A 17746-nucleotide genomic window follows, 5' to 3' on the forward strand; every position below is an offset into this window, starting at 1 on the left:
TATCATGTTGAGGAAGTTCTCTTCTATTCCTTTGTTGAGTGTTTTTATCATACAGCGGTGTTGCATTTTGTCAAATGCTTTTTCTACATCAATCGAGATGATTCTATGTTTTTTTTCCTTCATTTTATTAATGTGGTATATTACATTGATTGACTTTTGTATATTGAACCACCCTTGCATTCTTGAGATAAATCTCACTTGAGCATGGTATATAGTCCTTTTAATGTGCTGCTGGATTTGGTTTGCTAGTATTTTGTTTAGGATGTTTGCATCTGTATTCATAAGGGATGTCGTTCTGTAATTTTCTTTTCTTTTGATGTCTTTGTCTGGCGTTGGTATCAGGGTAATGCTGCCCTCATAGAATGAGTTCCTTCCTCCTCTTTGGAAGAGTTTGAGAAGGATTCGTGTTAATTCTTTAAATGTTCGATAGAATTCACCAGTGAAGCATCTAGTCCTTAGCTTTTCTTTATTGGAAGGCTTTTATTACTAGTTCAACCTCTGCTTATCTATTCTATTTTCTGTTTCTTGTTGAGTCTGTTTTGGCAGTTTGTGTGTCTCTCTAGGTTATTTTCCATTGTATTTAGTTTATCTAATTTTGTTGGCATACAGTTGTTCATAGCATTCTCTTATAATCCTTTTTATTTCTGTAATACAGTAGTAATGTCCCCACCTTCATTTCTGATTTTAGTAATTTGAATTTTTTCTCTTTGTTTTTAGTTAGCCTAACTAAAAGTTTGTCAATTTTGAGAATCATTTTAAAGAGCAAACTTTTTATTTTGCTTACTTTCTCTATTGTTTTTCTATTCTTAATTTCATTTATGTCCACTCCTCTTTGACTTTAAGCAGTGCTCTGAATCCTGGTGTTAGCCTGTAGCTGTCTTCAAAGGTTACATACTGTGGATCCAAACTTTTGTGCGATATGGTGGAAAGGGTCTATACATGGGTTCTCAGTCAATATTTCAGATCCCAGCTTTGGCATTTACTAGCTGTGAGTCTTGTGCAATCACTTAAACTCTCTTAATCTATTTCATTATTATAAAATGGAGATAATAGCTACCTTGCGGGCATTGTAAGAATGAGATCACTAATGTTCAGCACACAGTAGGCATTCAAAACTTGTGCTGCTTACTCTATTTGTTGAACAGGATCTGCTCTACCTTGAGATGACTTTAAGGCCTGTCCTTGCCCCATAATAAGCCAGAGTTCAAAGGATGGTGAGCACCTGCTTCTGGGATTTGAATTCTCCTCCTTCCCCAAGGGTCTCGGTGTTCTAATCCCCTCAGCAAGTTGCTAGGTTACCACTTAAAGGGACATGGTTCATTCATGTTCTCTGAAGCTGGAGTCTCTGAAGATTTACTAACATTTGCTGAGAGTCTCCCACTAAATATGATTAGAGTCAGAACATCAAAGGTGCATAAAAACAACAGAAGTAAATAATCCTCCCCCCTCCACATACTTCTTTTGGTTTCTTTGGATTCATAAAAGAATCCATGTATTCTGTGGCAATAGACCCTTCCTTTGTAGAATACCCAACATTTATTGGAAATTAGCATCCATCAATGTAATCATGCCATTATTCAAGCAATCACTATTTTCTAGAACCTCTAAGTCTTTGGATTATTTTCCTGTACATCTTCCTGTGTTTAAGGAAGAAGCCACTAAACTTTTTTCTCAAACTCTGTTTTTTTTTAATTTTCTGTATATTCCCAATTCCTTGAGGTTTAATAATTTTCTTCACCTTCCTTTATGAAAAGAACAATTTGAATGAGTTTTGTTAGTTGCTACCTCAGATTTCTGAATTGTTAAACACTCTTGGTCTATTTTTTTTTTTCTCTCTCTCTCTTAAATAGCTGACATAGATCTGCTCAGATCATAATACTGAGTTAAATCCCCTTGAGAAGTGTATCTGGGGCATTAGTTATCTTCTGTTGATCTTAGAGTGTTAGATTCCAACCTTGTTTTTTCTGTTATCTATTAAATGTTTCATTGAATTCACTGTTAATATTTTGGATACAGTAAGATTTCATATGCTTTATTTGTGAAATATTCCAGGAGTATGTTTTTTTCCTCACCATATCCATGTTTTTTTTCAAAATTGTGTATACTTTGAACATATAAATGGGATTGCATTTTATTTTATGTATTTATTTTAAAGTATTTATTTATTTATTTGGTTGTGCTGGATCTTAGTTGCAGTAGGCAGGCTCCTTAGTTGTGGCACGTGGGCTCCTTAGTTGTGGCATGCGAACTCTTAGTTGCAGCATGTGGGATCTGGTTTCCTGACCAGGGATTGAACCCGGGCCCCCTGCACTGGGAGCACAGAGACTTAACCAGTGCGCCACCAGGGAAGTCCTGGGATTGCATTTTAAGGGCAACAGATATTTTCAATTTAATCTTTTCCTAGAATGAAGTATTTTGTATTTTGCCTCTGAATGTGTCAGTTTCATAAATTTGGATTTGTATAGACTAGCACTGTCCAACAGAAATATGATGTAAGCTGTATATGTAATTTTTCAGTAGCCTTATCAAAAAAAATAAGCAGAAATAGGTGAAATTAATTTTAATAATATATTTTATTTAATCCAAATTATCATTTCCACTTTTACTCAGTATAAAAAAATCGTGAAGATATTTTACATCCAGTGTGTATTGTACACTTTTAGTACATCTCCATATGGTGCAAAATTTTCATTGGAAGCATTTGTTCTGTATTTAGATTTCATAAATGTTATAGTTGAAATTGTAGTCAATTCCTATGTTCAAGTTGTTCCAAACAAGTTTTCCAATAACTGAATTGAGTATCAGTTTTAAAATTGAAAATAGAATTTATTAAAGTTAAATAAAATGAGAAATTCAGTTCCTTTGTCACACTAGTCACATTTCAAGTGCTCAAGTTACATGTGGCTAGTGACAACCGTATTCGACTGTGCATGTAAGGACCCAGTTTTCTGACAGTAAGGCAAGGATACACTGTGTTGCCATCGAAGGGGTTATTCTTGTATTCTAAAGTCAAAGGAATGTTAGTTTTATCTTCATTCTAGTTTCCCATGCTAGTTTGGACCAAACCCCTTAGGGTGCTTCTGTGCTGACAGTTAGATTATTGGTTCCTTGATTGTCTTTACTCTGCTACAGTCAGTCCTGGAACTTGCCAGGGGTCCTAGTTCTTCAGATTGTCCCCTGCGATGCATGTGAGTTGTTGAAGAGGAAATTCTACAGTCTCATAGTGGAATTGATGAGATGCGTGTGTGTTCAGAGGCTTAGATGTTGGGTGTTTTGCAGTTTGCTAGCAGGACCGTGCCCTGCCTCTTGTTTTTTTATGGAAGAAAACATGGCGAAGGTGGTTCTGTCATGAACAGTTGAACAGGTTCAATTTGTAGTTGCAGTTCTCCATTTGACTCTCGCTAGGGAGAGGGAGCCCAGGCTTACCAGCTATTTCAGGAGAAGCCTAGAAATCTAGATTTTTATGTGACTTCTTCCAATTTTAAAAGGTTAGCAAATAATTCAACTTTCTACTGATGGACAAACTGTCTATAGGCTGGATTTGGCTCCTGGGTTACCATTTTATAATCTCTGGTCTAATATGCGCTGGTAATCAGCATTATTGGTTGTAGGGCCATTGGACACAGAGCATGAATGCGGGTTAAAATCCCTAAAGCAGTCACAGTTGCTTTCCATCATTCCACCCTGCCTCTCTTACACTCCCCTTTTAGAACATGTTCAATGTATCTGAGTTGGGTTATAGTTAGTTGGTTTGGATTAGAAGTAAGTGGCCAGGGACTTCCCTGGTGGCGCAGTGGTTAAGAATCCGCTGCCAATGCAGGGGACATGGGTTCGAGCCCTGTTCCGGGAAGATCCCACGTGCCGCGGAGCAACTAAGCCCGTGCGCCACAGCTACTGAGCCTGCACTCTAGAGCCCCCAACCCACAATTACTGAGCCTGCAAGCCACAGCTACTGAGCCTGCATGCCACAGCTACTGAAGCCCATGCGCCTAGAGCCCGTGCTCCTCAACAAGAGAAGCCACCTCAATGAGAAGCCCGCGCACCGCAACGAAGAGTAGCCCCTACTTGCCTCAACTAGAGAAAGCCTGCACGCAGCAAGGAAGACCCATCACAGCCAAAAATAAATAAATCAATAAATTTATTTAAAAAAAAAAAAGAAGTAGGTGGTCACTGCTTACATACCATGAGAATCAGGTCTGCCATTGAGCACAGTGATGACTGCATTTTACTTCTATATTAGGAGAAGTAGGAGAAAGAGTATTAATAGCATTTTTATTTTTTAACTTGCTATATAAAATGTATAATTTACTGTGTATTATACTATGTATTTATATATGTATTAGTAGCTATTTTACTATGTATTTACTGTTTTACTGTATGAAATTATTTTTCTATGTATCAGCAAGCTTTCTTTTTTCGGGGGTCTGCACCGTGCAGCTTGCAGGATCTTAGTTTCCCAACCAGGGATTGAACACAGGCCACAGCAGTGAAAGCGCCGAGTCCTAACCACCGGACAGCCAGGGAATCCCCATATCAGCAAGCTTTCCTATTCTAAAAGCTCTACATGTATTAACTGATTTAGTGCTTTTAACTACCCTGTGAGATAAGTACCTTTGTTATCAACCCCATTTTATAGGTGAGGAAATTGAGCATAGTGAAATTAAGTAACTTATTTAAGACAGCAGGCAGGAAGTAGTAGAGCCAGGGTTTGAACCCCGGCAGTTCAACTCCAGAGACATACTCTTTCTTTTATTATTCCCCTTCTCCCCCAGTCCCCACATAATCATCCTCTATTTTTCCACACACCTGACCGATCATCTTCTCTGTGGCCTGGGGCAAGCACTGCAGAACAGTCAGAGAATCGGGCGCAGTCCTGGTCCCCAGCAGTTGATGAGGCTTTGGCTTTTTATGTACAAAAATGGAGCTGTCAGTGATCAGTTATCACAATGAAAAAGACCTGGTTTTCTGAACATTTTATTTAAAGAAATAAAAAAACCGTCTGGCAAGTTATAAGTATAGTGCAATGAATTCATGTATACTATTTCCTTGCTTTCACCCGTTATTAACATTTTGCCATGTTTGCTTTACCTTCTTTCTCTCTCTGAACCATTTGAAAATTAGTTCACATACTTCAGACCTAAATACCTTATTCAACATGTTTATCCTAAGAACAAGGGCATCCTCTCTATAACCACAGTACACTGACGACACTCAGGAAATCTGTCATTGCTAAAACACTCTTATCTAATATACAGTCCCTGCCCAGATTTCCTCAATTGTTCCAATTTTGTCCTTTATCTTTTTTTTTTCCTTTCAAATCCAGAATCCAATCAGAGATTGCATTTAGTTGTCATATTTCTTTAGGCTCCTTTATATCTACAACCATTTACTGGATTTTTTTTTTTTTGGTCTTTCATAACATTGGCATTTTTAAAGATTCCAGACTAGTTGCTTTGCAGATGTCCTTAAGTTTGGGCTTGTCAGATTGATTCCACATGTTTAGATTAAAAAGGTTGAAAAAGGTTAAAAAGAATAAAAAAGTTGAAAAAAATTTGTAGGAATATCATTTAATGAAGTCATGTCCTCAGTGTATCACATTAGAAATCATGTGATGTCATTGTATTGCATTACTGGTGATGACAAGTTTGATCACTTGGTTAAGATAGTGTTTACCAGATTGCTTCATTGTACAGGTACCCTTCTCCTTTGTTAAAAGCATTCTCTGGGGTGATATTTTGAGATGTATGAATATCCTGTTCTCCAGTAGTCTCTGACTGTTGGAATTCATTGATTCTTGTCTGAATCACTTACTGTTGCAGTTTTTGTAAAATGGTGATTTTCTATTTCAGTTTTTCCTTCTACATTTATTAGCTGGCTTTTCTGTAAAGAAGAGCTTTCCCTTCTATGCGAAAGTAATAGTCTCCCAAAGATGTCTACCTCCTAATCCCCAGAACCTGTGAAAATGTTACCTGACTTAGCAAAGCGGAATTGGGGTCATAGATGGAATTAAGGTTGCTAATCAGCTAACCCTTAAGATAAGGAGATTCTTCAAGTGGCCCCAACGTAATTACAGGAGTCCTTTAAAATAGAAGGAGACAGAAGAAGAGTCAGACTGTTGCAGTGTGAGAAGGACTAGACCTGTCATTGCTGGCTTTGAAGATAGAAGAAGAATAGGGGCAGCCTCTAGAAGATGGAAAAGGAAAGGAAGTGGACCCTACCCAGAGCCTATAGAAAGGAACGCAGTCCTGCCGATGCCTTGATGACACTTGTATCGTACTTCTGACCTAGAAAACCAGTAGTATACCTTCTCACTTTCTTAGCAGTGTGGATTCATGGGTTGTTTTCTTTCTTATAAGTGAGTTAAAATCTTTTTCTGTCAGTATTCATTTTTATATTCAGATTGCCTCAAATTTGGCCTTGGGGAGCCCCTTCAAGATCCTTGTGCCAAAAAAAAAACAAAACGGTCTTACCTGGTGGCGCAGTGGTTGAGAGTCCGCCTGCCGATGCAGGGGACGCGGGTTCGTGCCCCAGTCCGGGAAGATCCCGCGTGCCGCGGAGCGGCTGGGCCCGTGAGCCATGGCCGCTGAGCCTGCGCGTCCGGAGCCTGTGCTCCGCAAAGGGAGAGGCTGCAGCAGTGAAAAAAAAAAAAAGATCCTTGTGACATGTTCGCAATCCTTGTGACTGTCCTCTTTTTTGGCATAGCAAGCTATTCCACACCTATCTTGTACTTTCCTTCCCCAACTTGGAATCAGAACACAAACTCCTTTTTTTATATCTTATTAGATTTATTATGTTCATATATCTCCAAAGATTGAATGTGTCCTGGACTGAGCTATCTTACAGTCTTAATGAATATACAGTTGAGCATAAGAATAAATTAAAATTTTTATAAATAATAAACATAAAAGTAAAAAAAAATCCATTTCTTCATAATATGAATTGAGCGTTTACAAAACTAATTGGCTCATTTATCCATGGTTGAATATTGCTTATTGCTAGAATGAAGCAGAGTTCAGCTGGTTTCTCTTTCTGTTGACTGTCCTTATAGAGGTAAGCTTTAGGAAACCTTAGAACACAAAAAATATTGCAAAGACAACATAATAGTGATTGACCATTGGGAAAACCTTGTAACTGGGCTTTAAAGTTTGCCACAAGAATGAGAAGTATGGAGTGTCTGGCCTTATCATTCCAATCCTCCTGTGTCTGCTTGGCATGGTGTTCCTGCCAGGGCTGGGCAAGTAGCAGCAGGGATTTATGAATATTTTCACATAGAGTTATAAAAAGAAATGCTTATCTTTGTAGAGGCTGAATTTTGTTCCGGAGCCTGTCCATAAGTTTCTGTATTATACTCACTCAGAAATGGTTCGGTATGCAGTCCTTTAAAAAAATCGTTCTGTAGAATTCTTAGCTAACAGTTTACAGTGATGCATAGAAAGAGATTGCATGTAATGCGCCAGAGAAAACTTTAGTCTTTGGGGCTATATAGAAACCTCACATGATTACAGACATTCCTCTTAGACAGGGGTCACAAGCACAGAATGCTCTCAGAGGCCTGGCAGGAGATAAGAATGAGTGAAGCAGGTCAGGTGGGGATGGTGCTGAACTGGACAGCGCAGGCCTGTCCTGCAGGGAGCACTTGCACTTCTCTGGTTGACTCTTGCCTTGCCAGAGAGAGAGCCCAGGGTTGCCAGGGTTTTCAAGAGAAGTCCAGAAATCTAGATTTTTTTTTTTTTTTTCTGCGGTACGAGGGCCTCTCACTGCTGCGGCCTCTCCCGTTGCAGAGCACAGGCTCCGGACGTGCAGGCTCAGCGGCCATGGCTCACGGGCCCAGCCGCTCCGCGGCACGTGGGATCTTCCCGGACCGGGGCACGAACCCGTCCGTGTGCCCTGCATTGGCAGGCGGACTCCCAACCACTGCGCCACCAGGGAAGCCCTCAGAAATCTAGATTTTTATATGAATTCCTCCAATTTCAAAAGGTTAGCAATTAATTCAATTTTATTTTTAAAGCACAAGGAGGAACGAACAAACCATGTCTGCAGATTGGTTTTGGCCCTCGTGTCATCAGTTTATAACCTCTGGCCTAAGATATGCTGGTAACCAACATTGTTGCACATGAGAGCTATTTAGAACGGCGTTCTTAGCCTTTTTGGTGCAGTGGGTGGCGTTGGCAGTATGGGGAAACTTATGGGTCTCTTCTCAGAATAATGTTTTCTAAGTGTATTTTAAAAATACGTAAGACTACAAAGAAAATAAATTGTATTAAAATATAGTTCTCAAAATATTTTTAAAAACCAAATTTGTGATATGTATGCCTTTTATTAGTGCATTAAATAACATGATCTAGTGGTAGGTCTGTTCACTGCCATAATTTTTAAATACTGTGGGAGTAAGTGATTTTTTTTTGGCCGTGCTGTGCGGCTTTCATTATCTCAGTTCCCGACCAAGAATTGAACCTGCACCACGCAGTGAAAGCCCGGAGTCCTAACCACTAGGCCACCAGAGAATAAGTGATTTTTTTTTTTTTGAGAATAAGTGATTTTTTGAGATAACTGTAACAACTGTAAAAGAATGTTAGAATACCTGATATCTGTTGGTGGCAGGGTCTCAGGCATTGCTAATACTATTCTCCTTTGTTGCCTACATTCCTAATTGAAGGTAATGTTAAATTGGAACTAGAATTTGGTGAAAACAGGAATGTCATTCCCGCCGCCCCACCCCCATCCATGTTTAGTGACAGTCAGTGAATCTCAGCTTTAGGACCCTTAGTCCAAAATAATCCTCAACCTACTTATAGTAGCCTAAGGATAACAGTATTGTGTTATTGAGTATAATTAGTCCAGCCACCATCTTACAGTTTATTTCTTTCTCTATAGTTAACTTTCTGGTTACTGAACTTGATTCTATGTTTTTCTTTAGAACGTTATCACTTGTCTTACAAGATCGTACGAACAGACAGTCGCCTGGTTCGCAGCATCCTGACAGCCCATGGATTTCATGAAGTAAGCTCATTTTTACTACCTTACCTTATCTGCTCAAAAGCTGAAAATCCTAGCCACCTAACTGACTGTCGGCTAACAGGGCCAGCTCTAGAAAGTACACGGAACCACTCCTTAGTGATGATGCAGAACTTGCATTGACTTTCTGACTTTCTGAGTCACTTTACCAGTTTTTCCTTGAAATACATGGAAAACATTTCCACAAGATTTTGTGGGGCTTTTTTTTAGGGAAAAAAAATTTTTTTTTCCTTGCTGTATTTTTAGGCATGGGCTAGAGGCAGAGTTTCCCATAAGGAATTGTCTAATACCCAATTAAACCTCTTTGATTGCAAGCAACAGAAACAGACTCTGCCCAACATAAACCAAAAGGGATTTATAGTAAAGATGTACATAGAATGGCTAGCAGAACCAGAGGAAAAGCTGAAAAAGCAGACCTTTGGAAGAAGAGAGAATGCAGTAGCTCCAGGGATCTGGCAACAGAAGTCTTCAAGACCACCTTTACTGCTGTGGAATGAATCGACTGCATTCATTGTCCTTGTGCCTTTCTCTGCTCAAGAAGCATATTCTGGAGATAGAATGATTAGCCTAGCTTGGGTCAAGGGTCCACTCCTTGGGGGAAGGGAGGGGCAGGTGATTGCCAGGTCCTTTAAAACCAAGGAGTATGTTATTCCCAAAGAAAATTGGGAAAATGGGGATTTGACATCAAAAGGCAAAGGCAAAAATGCTGGAGGGACTTCCACTGTGGATATTTTGAGACAGTTGATAAAAGTCTGGTTGCTCGCTTCTTATCCTAGGTTGACGTATGAAGTAGACATTTTGAGGAAGTTCTGATACCAGTTTATATACTGTCTTTGTTGCTGTTTTATTTCCAGGGCTTAACATGGTACCTGTCACATCAGAGGCAGAGAGTACATAATTGTTGAATTAATGGACAAATGAATTCTAATGAATGAATGAATGAATTCTAAGTTGGTTTGCTACTATAAGGTTTTAGATCTGATCATCACTTTATACCCAGCATCTGCAAGGATATAAGGACAGTCTGAGAAGGGAGTTTTGGGGTTGGGTCCTCATCTCTCACTTTGATATGCAGATATCATGGACTTTTATAAAAGGATTAATTCTACTTTTTGCATGTGAGACTTGTCCAGCTCTCTCATTCTTTAAACTTGCTTATCCCTCTGTTCTGTACACTCAGCTTTTGTCTTACTAAGCTCACATCCTAACTGACCCGCCCCTGTGAGTGCTCTGTGGATGAAAAATCTCTATGACTTTTAGATTCCATCGTTCTTCCAGGGGCTGTCTCTGGTTCTTTCTTTTTTTTTAAAATAAATTTATTTATTTATTTTTGGCTGCGTTGGGTCTTCATTGCTGCGTGCGGGCTTTGTCTAGTTGCGGCGAGTGGTGGCTACTCTTCGTTGCGGTGCGCGGTCTTCTCATTGCGGTGGCTTCTCTTGTTGTGGAGCACGGGCTCTAGGTGCACGGGCTTCAGTAGTTGTGGCACGCAGGCTCAGTAGTTGTGGCTCATGAACTCTAGAGCGCAGTCTCAGTAGTTGTGGCGCATGGGCTTAGTTGCACTGCGGCATGTGGGATCTTCCCGGACCAGGGCTCGAACCCGTGTCCCCTGCATTGGCAGGCGGATTCTTAACCACTGTGCCACCAGTGAAGTCCCTTTGGTGTTTCTTATCTTGTCTTTTTATCTGCCCTTAGGTTCACCCAAGCAGCACTGACTATAACCTAATGTGGACAGGATCCCACCTGAAGCCCTTTTTACTTCGCACCCTCTCTGAAGCACAAAAGGTTAATCACTTTCCCAGGTAATGCTCTTGTAGCTACTTTGCTCCATTTAAAGGTACCTGACATTGAGGCATGTAGCCAGCAGAGAAAATTAACATCCTTTAAAAACAAAAGAAGTCTGTGATATAGGGCAGCAGTCTGCAAATCAGACTGAAGTGTTCACATCCCTGGACATACCTGAAGACTTTGCAAGGACTCTGTAGGATGGATGGTTTTAAAATACTCTACTTCTGGATTGCAAATCCCATAGATTCTCTTTCCTAAAATTGAGCTGCTTGTGAGCCCCTCATGTGGATAGGTTCTCCCTTCTCACCTTCCTTTTCATAGTTACTGTCTTTTCCCTTTATAAAAGAATGACCCACCTAGAATCTTAATATGGTGCATTGTCCTGGGGTGTAAAAATTTCAAGGGTTCCAAAGAAAGGAACAAAAATATTGGTGTTTAATTCAGGTAATAGCATAACGAATCTTTTTGCATGGTAATGATTTCCATTTCTTTGCTTCAACAAAATTGAAGAAGGACATAATCAAATAGTCAGCTGATAGATCATTAAATATAAAATTTAAAGATAGGTCATCTTGTGACTTTTGACATATAATTAGAAAAGAGTTCAAAGAATTGAATGATATTGCTATATTAAACTTCAGCCAGTCTCATTGGTTAACATCAGCCTAGAGAGGCAATATTGCCTAGTGGCTAGAAGCACGGTCTCTGCAGCCAGCTAACCTGGGCCCAGATCGCAGTTCTGCTGACTGATCTTGGGCAAGTGAGCTTTCTGAGTGTCAGCTTCCTCATTGGTAAAGAGAAGGTACTAATGACACCACTTTGTAGGACTATCGTGAGGATTTAATAAGTGCTTAGAACATCACATGCCTGCCACATAGTAAACACTATATAAGTGTTAGCTATTATATTTGTGAACAAGGTTTCTTAGTGTTTACATCTATGAAAGAGAAAATAGGAATAGAATTGATGCTGAAACCCTGCCTTATTCTAGCAGTGAGTAATTTTCAACTATGGAGAGATACGTGACCTATTGGAGAAGAGGGCAGCTAATCTCATCTGTCTAATGAAGAGATGCAAATCTAATAGGAATTTTGTTATTTGCTCAGTGGTTGAGTTATATTTTATTTCCAGGACTTATGCCCCAGGTACTCATTCATGCTAACAAGTTTTGTTTTCGGTCACTTCATATACTTGTCTCCTCATTTTTTAGAAATGAAGGCTCTTTCTTGATTATTCAGTTCTACTGTCTTATACTCAGTCAATGTGTATAAATATCCAGCCTATGCTGTCTCTAATGTCAAATAGTTTCTTCATAATCTTAGATAAATGTATATTTTGAATCTTTATAACAAGTTCCAGTTTTATTTTATGTCTGAGCTTCATGGGCAGAAAATAATTTAAACTTTATTTTCTTCCTTACTGCCTGGAAGATGTGGATTTGGTTTTCTAAATGTGTGACTGGGTGCTTGAAGTGAATCAGATGCAACTATTTTAAATAGGTATTTAAACAGTCTTAAAATAGCTCACAGTAGAGACTGCATTCCTAATTCCTGTTAGTAGTATATTATTTATTTCAATAGATTCTGAACTATTACTGTAGGTGTATAGGAATTCCACCTCAATTTGGACTCAGTCAGTATTAATAAATTCTAACCTGTATTTTCTTCACTTCTCTTTGAATGTGTTGTACATGTATGTTTGGGAATATTAATAATCCATTACCTAAATGCGGTATACTTTGTGGCTTCTGGTGCTCTGTATTTTCTAAGAAAATACAGAGCACCAGAAGTTAGACGTCTTCTTCAATCCAGAGACTTCTAACTCACATGCAAGAGGAATGCAAACACTTGAAATGTTTCCAATATTATTGTGTACTCTTTTTATGTAATATTTTTAAAAAATAATTTTAGACTTTTAGAAAAGTTGCAAAAATAATATAGAGTTTCTATGTGCCCTTTACCCAGTTTTCCTAATGTTAAATCAGTTATAACCATAGTATAGTTATCAAAGTGGAGAAATTGATGTTAGTATAATGTACATTTTAATAAAAATTTATAATATTTATGGTGTTTTGATGAATTGTGTACTATGTTCTTACAATGATAGGTCAATATATGTATAACAAGTACAGCCTTATGATCACAGGAAACTTAAAAATATTAAATGTAATTTGTATACATATTTTCGTTGTAGAGAAGGTATAATATAATGTACAAGACTTACAAGCATTAAATATGTTCTGTTAGGCTAAGCTGTTCTTTGGGGGAAATGGAATGGAAGAAGTAAAAACAAAAGTGAATTGGGGGATGTCTGGGCGGGAGTAGGGGAGGCTTCTGGGGTGCTGGGAATGTTCTATGCTCAGTGGTGTTCACACAGGTGACCAAAATTCATCATGCTCTGCAGTTGTGATTTGTGTACTTTCCTGTTCATATGTTACTTTCAGTTAAAAGTATAGTATTGTAAAAAGTGAAAAATTTACTGACAAAAAGAGCCTTTCCTTTTATAGTACTTTTAAAATGTACAGTGGCTGGTGAATCCTGATGTTATTTAGGTTCCCTTGAATATACTTAAAAGGATACTGTTATAGTTTTATTTTAAAATTATATTTGCCATTCATTGGATCCTTTGGAACATTTTAAATTTATGATGAAAAACCTTAGATGCCACCAACAAAAAGGATGTATAGTTTCCCAAAATTTGTATTGGGAGCACCAAACAAAAATGTTTGGAGACCACTAATACTGGGTAACTGTAGAAGAATTTGTTGTTTTTCTTATCCTCTGGTTCAGTGTTTGCTTTTTTTTTTTTTGATTTTGACATACCGTTGCATTCAAGAGTTTATTTTATTTATTTATTTATTTAAAAAAATTTTTACAATCTTTTCTTTTTTTTTCTTTTATTTTGAACTTTTGAATTTTATTTATCTTTTTCTACAGCAGGTTCTTATTAGTCATCCATTTTATACACATCAGTGTATACATGTCAATACTAATCTCCCAATTCATCACACCCCCACCCCTGCCCCCGCCGCTTTCCCCCCTTGGTGTCCATACGTTTGTTCTCTACACTGTGTCTCAGTTTCCGTCTTGCAAACCAGTTCATCTGTACCATTTTTCTAGGTTCCACGTGTATGCGTTAGTATACGATATTTGTTTTTCTCTTTCTGACTTACTTCACTCTGTATGACAGTCTCATTAGATCCATCCACGCCTCTACAAATGACCCAATTTCATTCCTTTTTATGGCTGAGTAATATTCCATTGTATATATGTGCCACATCTTCTTTATCCATTCGTCTGTTGATGGGCATTTAGGTTGCTTCCATTTCCTGGCTATTGTAAATAGTGCTGCAGTGAACATTGGGGTGCATGTGTCCTTTTGAATTATTGTTGTCTCTGGGTGTATGCCCAGTAGTGGGATTGCTGGGTCATATGGTAATTCTACTTTAATTTTTTAAGGAACCTCCATACTGTTCTCCATAGTGGCTGTATCAATTTACATTCCCACTAACAGTGCAAGAGGGTTCCCTTTTCTCCACGCCCTCTCCAGCATTTGTTGTTTGTAGATTTTCTGATGATGCCCATTCTAACTGGTATGAGGTGATACCTCATTGTAGTTTTGACTTGCATTTCTCTAATAATTAGCGATGTCGAGCAGCTTTTCATGTGCCTCTTGGCCATCTGTATGTCTTCTTTGGAGACATGTCTATTTAGGTCTTCTGCCCATTTTTTGATTGGGTTGTTTGTTTTTTTTGTTTTTTGTTTTTTTCCTTTTTTTTGCGGTACACGGGCCTCTCACTGCTGTGGCCTCTCCCGTTGCGGAGCACAGGCTCTGGATGCGCAGGCTCAGCGGCCATGGCTCACAGGCAGAGCCGCTCCACGGCATGTGGGATCCTCTCGGACCAGGGCACGAACCCGTGACCCCTGCATCGGCAGGCAGACTCTCAACCACTGCGCCACCAGGGAAGCCCTGTTTTTTTTAATATTGAGCTGCATGACCTGTTTATATATTTTAGAGATTAATCCTTTGTCCATTGATTCATTTGCAAATATTTTCTCCGATTCTGAGGGTTGTCTTTTCGTTTTGTTTATGGTTTCCTTTACTGTGCAAAAGCTTTTAAGTTTCATTAGGTCCCATTTGTTTATTTTTGTTTTTATTTCCATTACTCTAGGAGGTGGATCAAAAAATTATCTTGCTGTGATTTATGTCAAAGAGTATTCTTCCTATGTTTTCCTCTAAGAGTTTTCTTGTGTTTATTTTTTTTTAGATATCTTTTTTTTTAACATCTTTATTGGAGTATAATTGCTTTACAATGGTGTGTTAGTTTCTGCTTTATAACAAAGTGAATTGGCTATACATATACATATATCGCCATATCTCTTCCCTCTTGCATCTTCCTCCCTCCCACCCATCTAGGTTGTCACAAAGCACTGAGCTGATCTCCCTGTGCTATGCAGCTGCTTCCCACTAGCTATCTGTTTTACATTTGGTAGTGTATATATGTCCATGCCACTCTCTCACTTTGTCACAGCTTACCCTTCCCCCTCCCCATATTCTCAAGTGCATTCTCTAGTAGGTCTGTGTCTTTATTCCCATCTTGCCCCTAGGTTCTTCATGACCTTTTTTTTTTTCTTAGATTCCATATATATGTGTTAGCATACGGTATTTGTTTTTCTCTTTCTGACTTACTTCACTCTGTATGACAGACTCTAGGTCCATCCACCTCACTACATGTAACTCAATTTCGTTTCTTTATATGGCTGAGTAATATTCCATTGTATGTATGTGCCACATTTTCTTTATCCATTCATCTGTCGATGGACACTTAGGTTGCTTCCATGTCCTGGCTATTGTAAATAGAGCTGCAATGAACATAGTGGTACATGACTCTTTTTGAATTAGGGTTTTCTCAGGGTATATGCCCAATAGTGGGATTGCTGGGTTGTATGGTAGTTCTATTTTTAGTTTTTTAAGGAACCTCCATACTGTTCTCCATAGTGGCTGTATCAATTTACATTCCCTCCAGCAGTGCAAGAGGGTTCCCTTTTCTCCACACCCTTTCCAGCATTTATTGTTTGTAGATTTTTTGATAATGGCCATTCTGACCAGTGTGAGATGATATCTCATTGTAGTTTTGATTTGCATTTCTCTAATGATTAATGATGTTGAGCATTCTTTCATGTGTTTGTTGGCAATCTGTATATCTTCTTTGGAGAAATGTCTGTTTAGGTCTTCTGTCCATTTTTGGATTGGGTTGTTTGTTTTTTAGATATTGAGCTGCATGAGCTGCTTGTAAATTTTGGAGATTAATCCTTTGTCAGTTGCTTCATTTGCAAATATTTTCTCCCATTCTGAGGGTTGTCTTTTGGTCTTTATGGTTTCCTTTGCTGTTCAAAAGCTTTTAAGTTTCATTAGGTCCCATTTGTTTATTTTTGTTTTTATTTCCATTTCTCTAGGAGGTGGGTCAAAAAGGATCTTGCTGTGATTTATGTCATAGAGTGTTCTGCCTATGTTTTCCTCTAAGAGTTTTATAGTGTCCAGTCTTACATTTACGTCTCTAATCCTTTTTTTTTTTTTTTTTTTTTTTTTGTGGTACAAGGGCCTCTCACTGTTGTGGCCTCTCCCGTTGCGGAGCACAGGCTCCGGACGCGCAGGCTCAGCGGCCATGGCTCACGGGCCTAAGCTGCTCCACGGCATGTGGGATCCTCCCAGACCGGGGCACCAACCCGTGTCCCCTGCATTGGCAGGCGGACTCTCAACCACTGCGCCACCAGGGAAGCCCTCTCTAATCCATTTTGAGTTTATTTTTGTGTACAGGGTTAGGGTGTGTTCTAATTTCATTGTTTTCCCAGCACCACCTATTGAAGAGACTGTCTTTTCTCCATTGTATATCCTTGCCTCCTTTGTCATAGATTAGTTGACCATAGGTGCATGGGTTTATCTCTGGGCTTTCTATCTTGTTCCATTGATCTGTTTCTGTTTTTGTGCCAGTACCATATTGTCTTGATTACTGTAGCTTTGTAGTATAGTCTGAAGTCAGGGAGTCTGACTCCTCCAGCTCTGCATTTTTCCCTCAAGAGTGCTTTGACTATTCAGGGCCTTTTGTGTCTCCAGACAAATTTTAAGATTTTTGTTCTAGTTCTGTAAAAAATGCCATTGGTAATTTGATAGGGATTGCATTGAATCTATAGATTGCTTTGGGTAGTATAGTCATTTTCACAATATTGATTCTTCCAATCCAAAAAGATAGTATATCTCTCCATCTGTTTGTATCATCTTTAATTTATTTCATCAGTGTCTTATAGTTTTCTGCATACAGTTCTTTTGTCTCCTTACTAGGTTTTTATTCCTAGGTATTTTTTATTCTTGTTGCAATGGTAAATGGGAGTTTTTCTTTAATTTCTCTTTTAGATTTTTCATCATTAGTGTATAGGAATGCAAGATATTTCTGTGCATTAATTTTGTATCCTGCTACTTTACCAAATTCATTGATTAGCTCTAGTAGCTTTTCTGGTAGCATCTTTAGGATTCTGTATGTATAGTATCATGTCATCTGCAAACAGTGACAGTTTTACTTCTTCTTTTCCCATTTGGATTCCTTTAATTTCTTTTTCTTCTCTGATTGCTGTGGCTTAAACTTCATAAACTATGTTGATTAATAGTGGTGAGAGTGGGCAACCTTGTCCTGTTCCTGATCTTAGTGGAAATGGTTTCAGTTTTTCTCCACTGATAACAATGTTGGCTGTGGGTTTGTCATATATGGCCTTTATTATGTTGACGTAAGTTCCATCTATGCCTACTTTCTGGAGGGTTTTTATCATAAAAGGGTGTTGAATTTTGTCGAAAGCTTTTTCTGCATCTGTTGAGATGATCATATAGTTTTTCTCCTTCAGTTTGTTAATATGGTTTATCACATTGACTGATTTGCCTATATTGAAGAATCCTT

General features: G+C 38.6%; 1 protein-coding gene across 14 annotated transcripts in view; it reads left to right on the forward strand.

The window, feature by feature from the left end:
* Positions 1-17746, forward strand: part of TTLL5 (tubulin tyrosine ligase like 5) — a 305509-nt gene that overhangs the window by 11406 nt on the left and 276357 nt on the right. For 13 of the 14 annotated variants that reach the window (XM_022576495.3, XM_022576493.3, XM_089907984.1 and 10 more), the window contains 2 exons: positions 8918-9000; positions 10708-10814. In XM_022576495.3, the coding sequence (XP_022432203.1) occupies positions 8918-9000; positions 10708-10814 (190 nt within the window). The remainder of the gene's footprint in view (positions 1-8917; positions 9001-10707; positions 10815-17746) is intronic. The other variant, XM_089907982.1, reaches the window with a different exon arrangement.

This window comes from Delphinapterus leucas, chromosome 2 (genome assembly GCF_059928025.1).
Source record: "Delphinapterus leucas isolate spDelLeu-1000000601 "Yukka" chromosome 2, BTC_Dleu_Yukka2, whole genome shotgun sequence".
NCBI classification, from domain to species: Eukaryota; Metazoa; Chordata; class Mammalia; order Artiodactyla; family Monodontidae; genus Delphinapterus; species Delphinapterus leucas.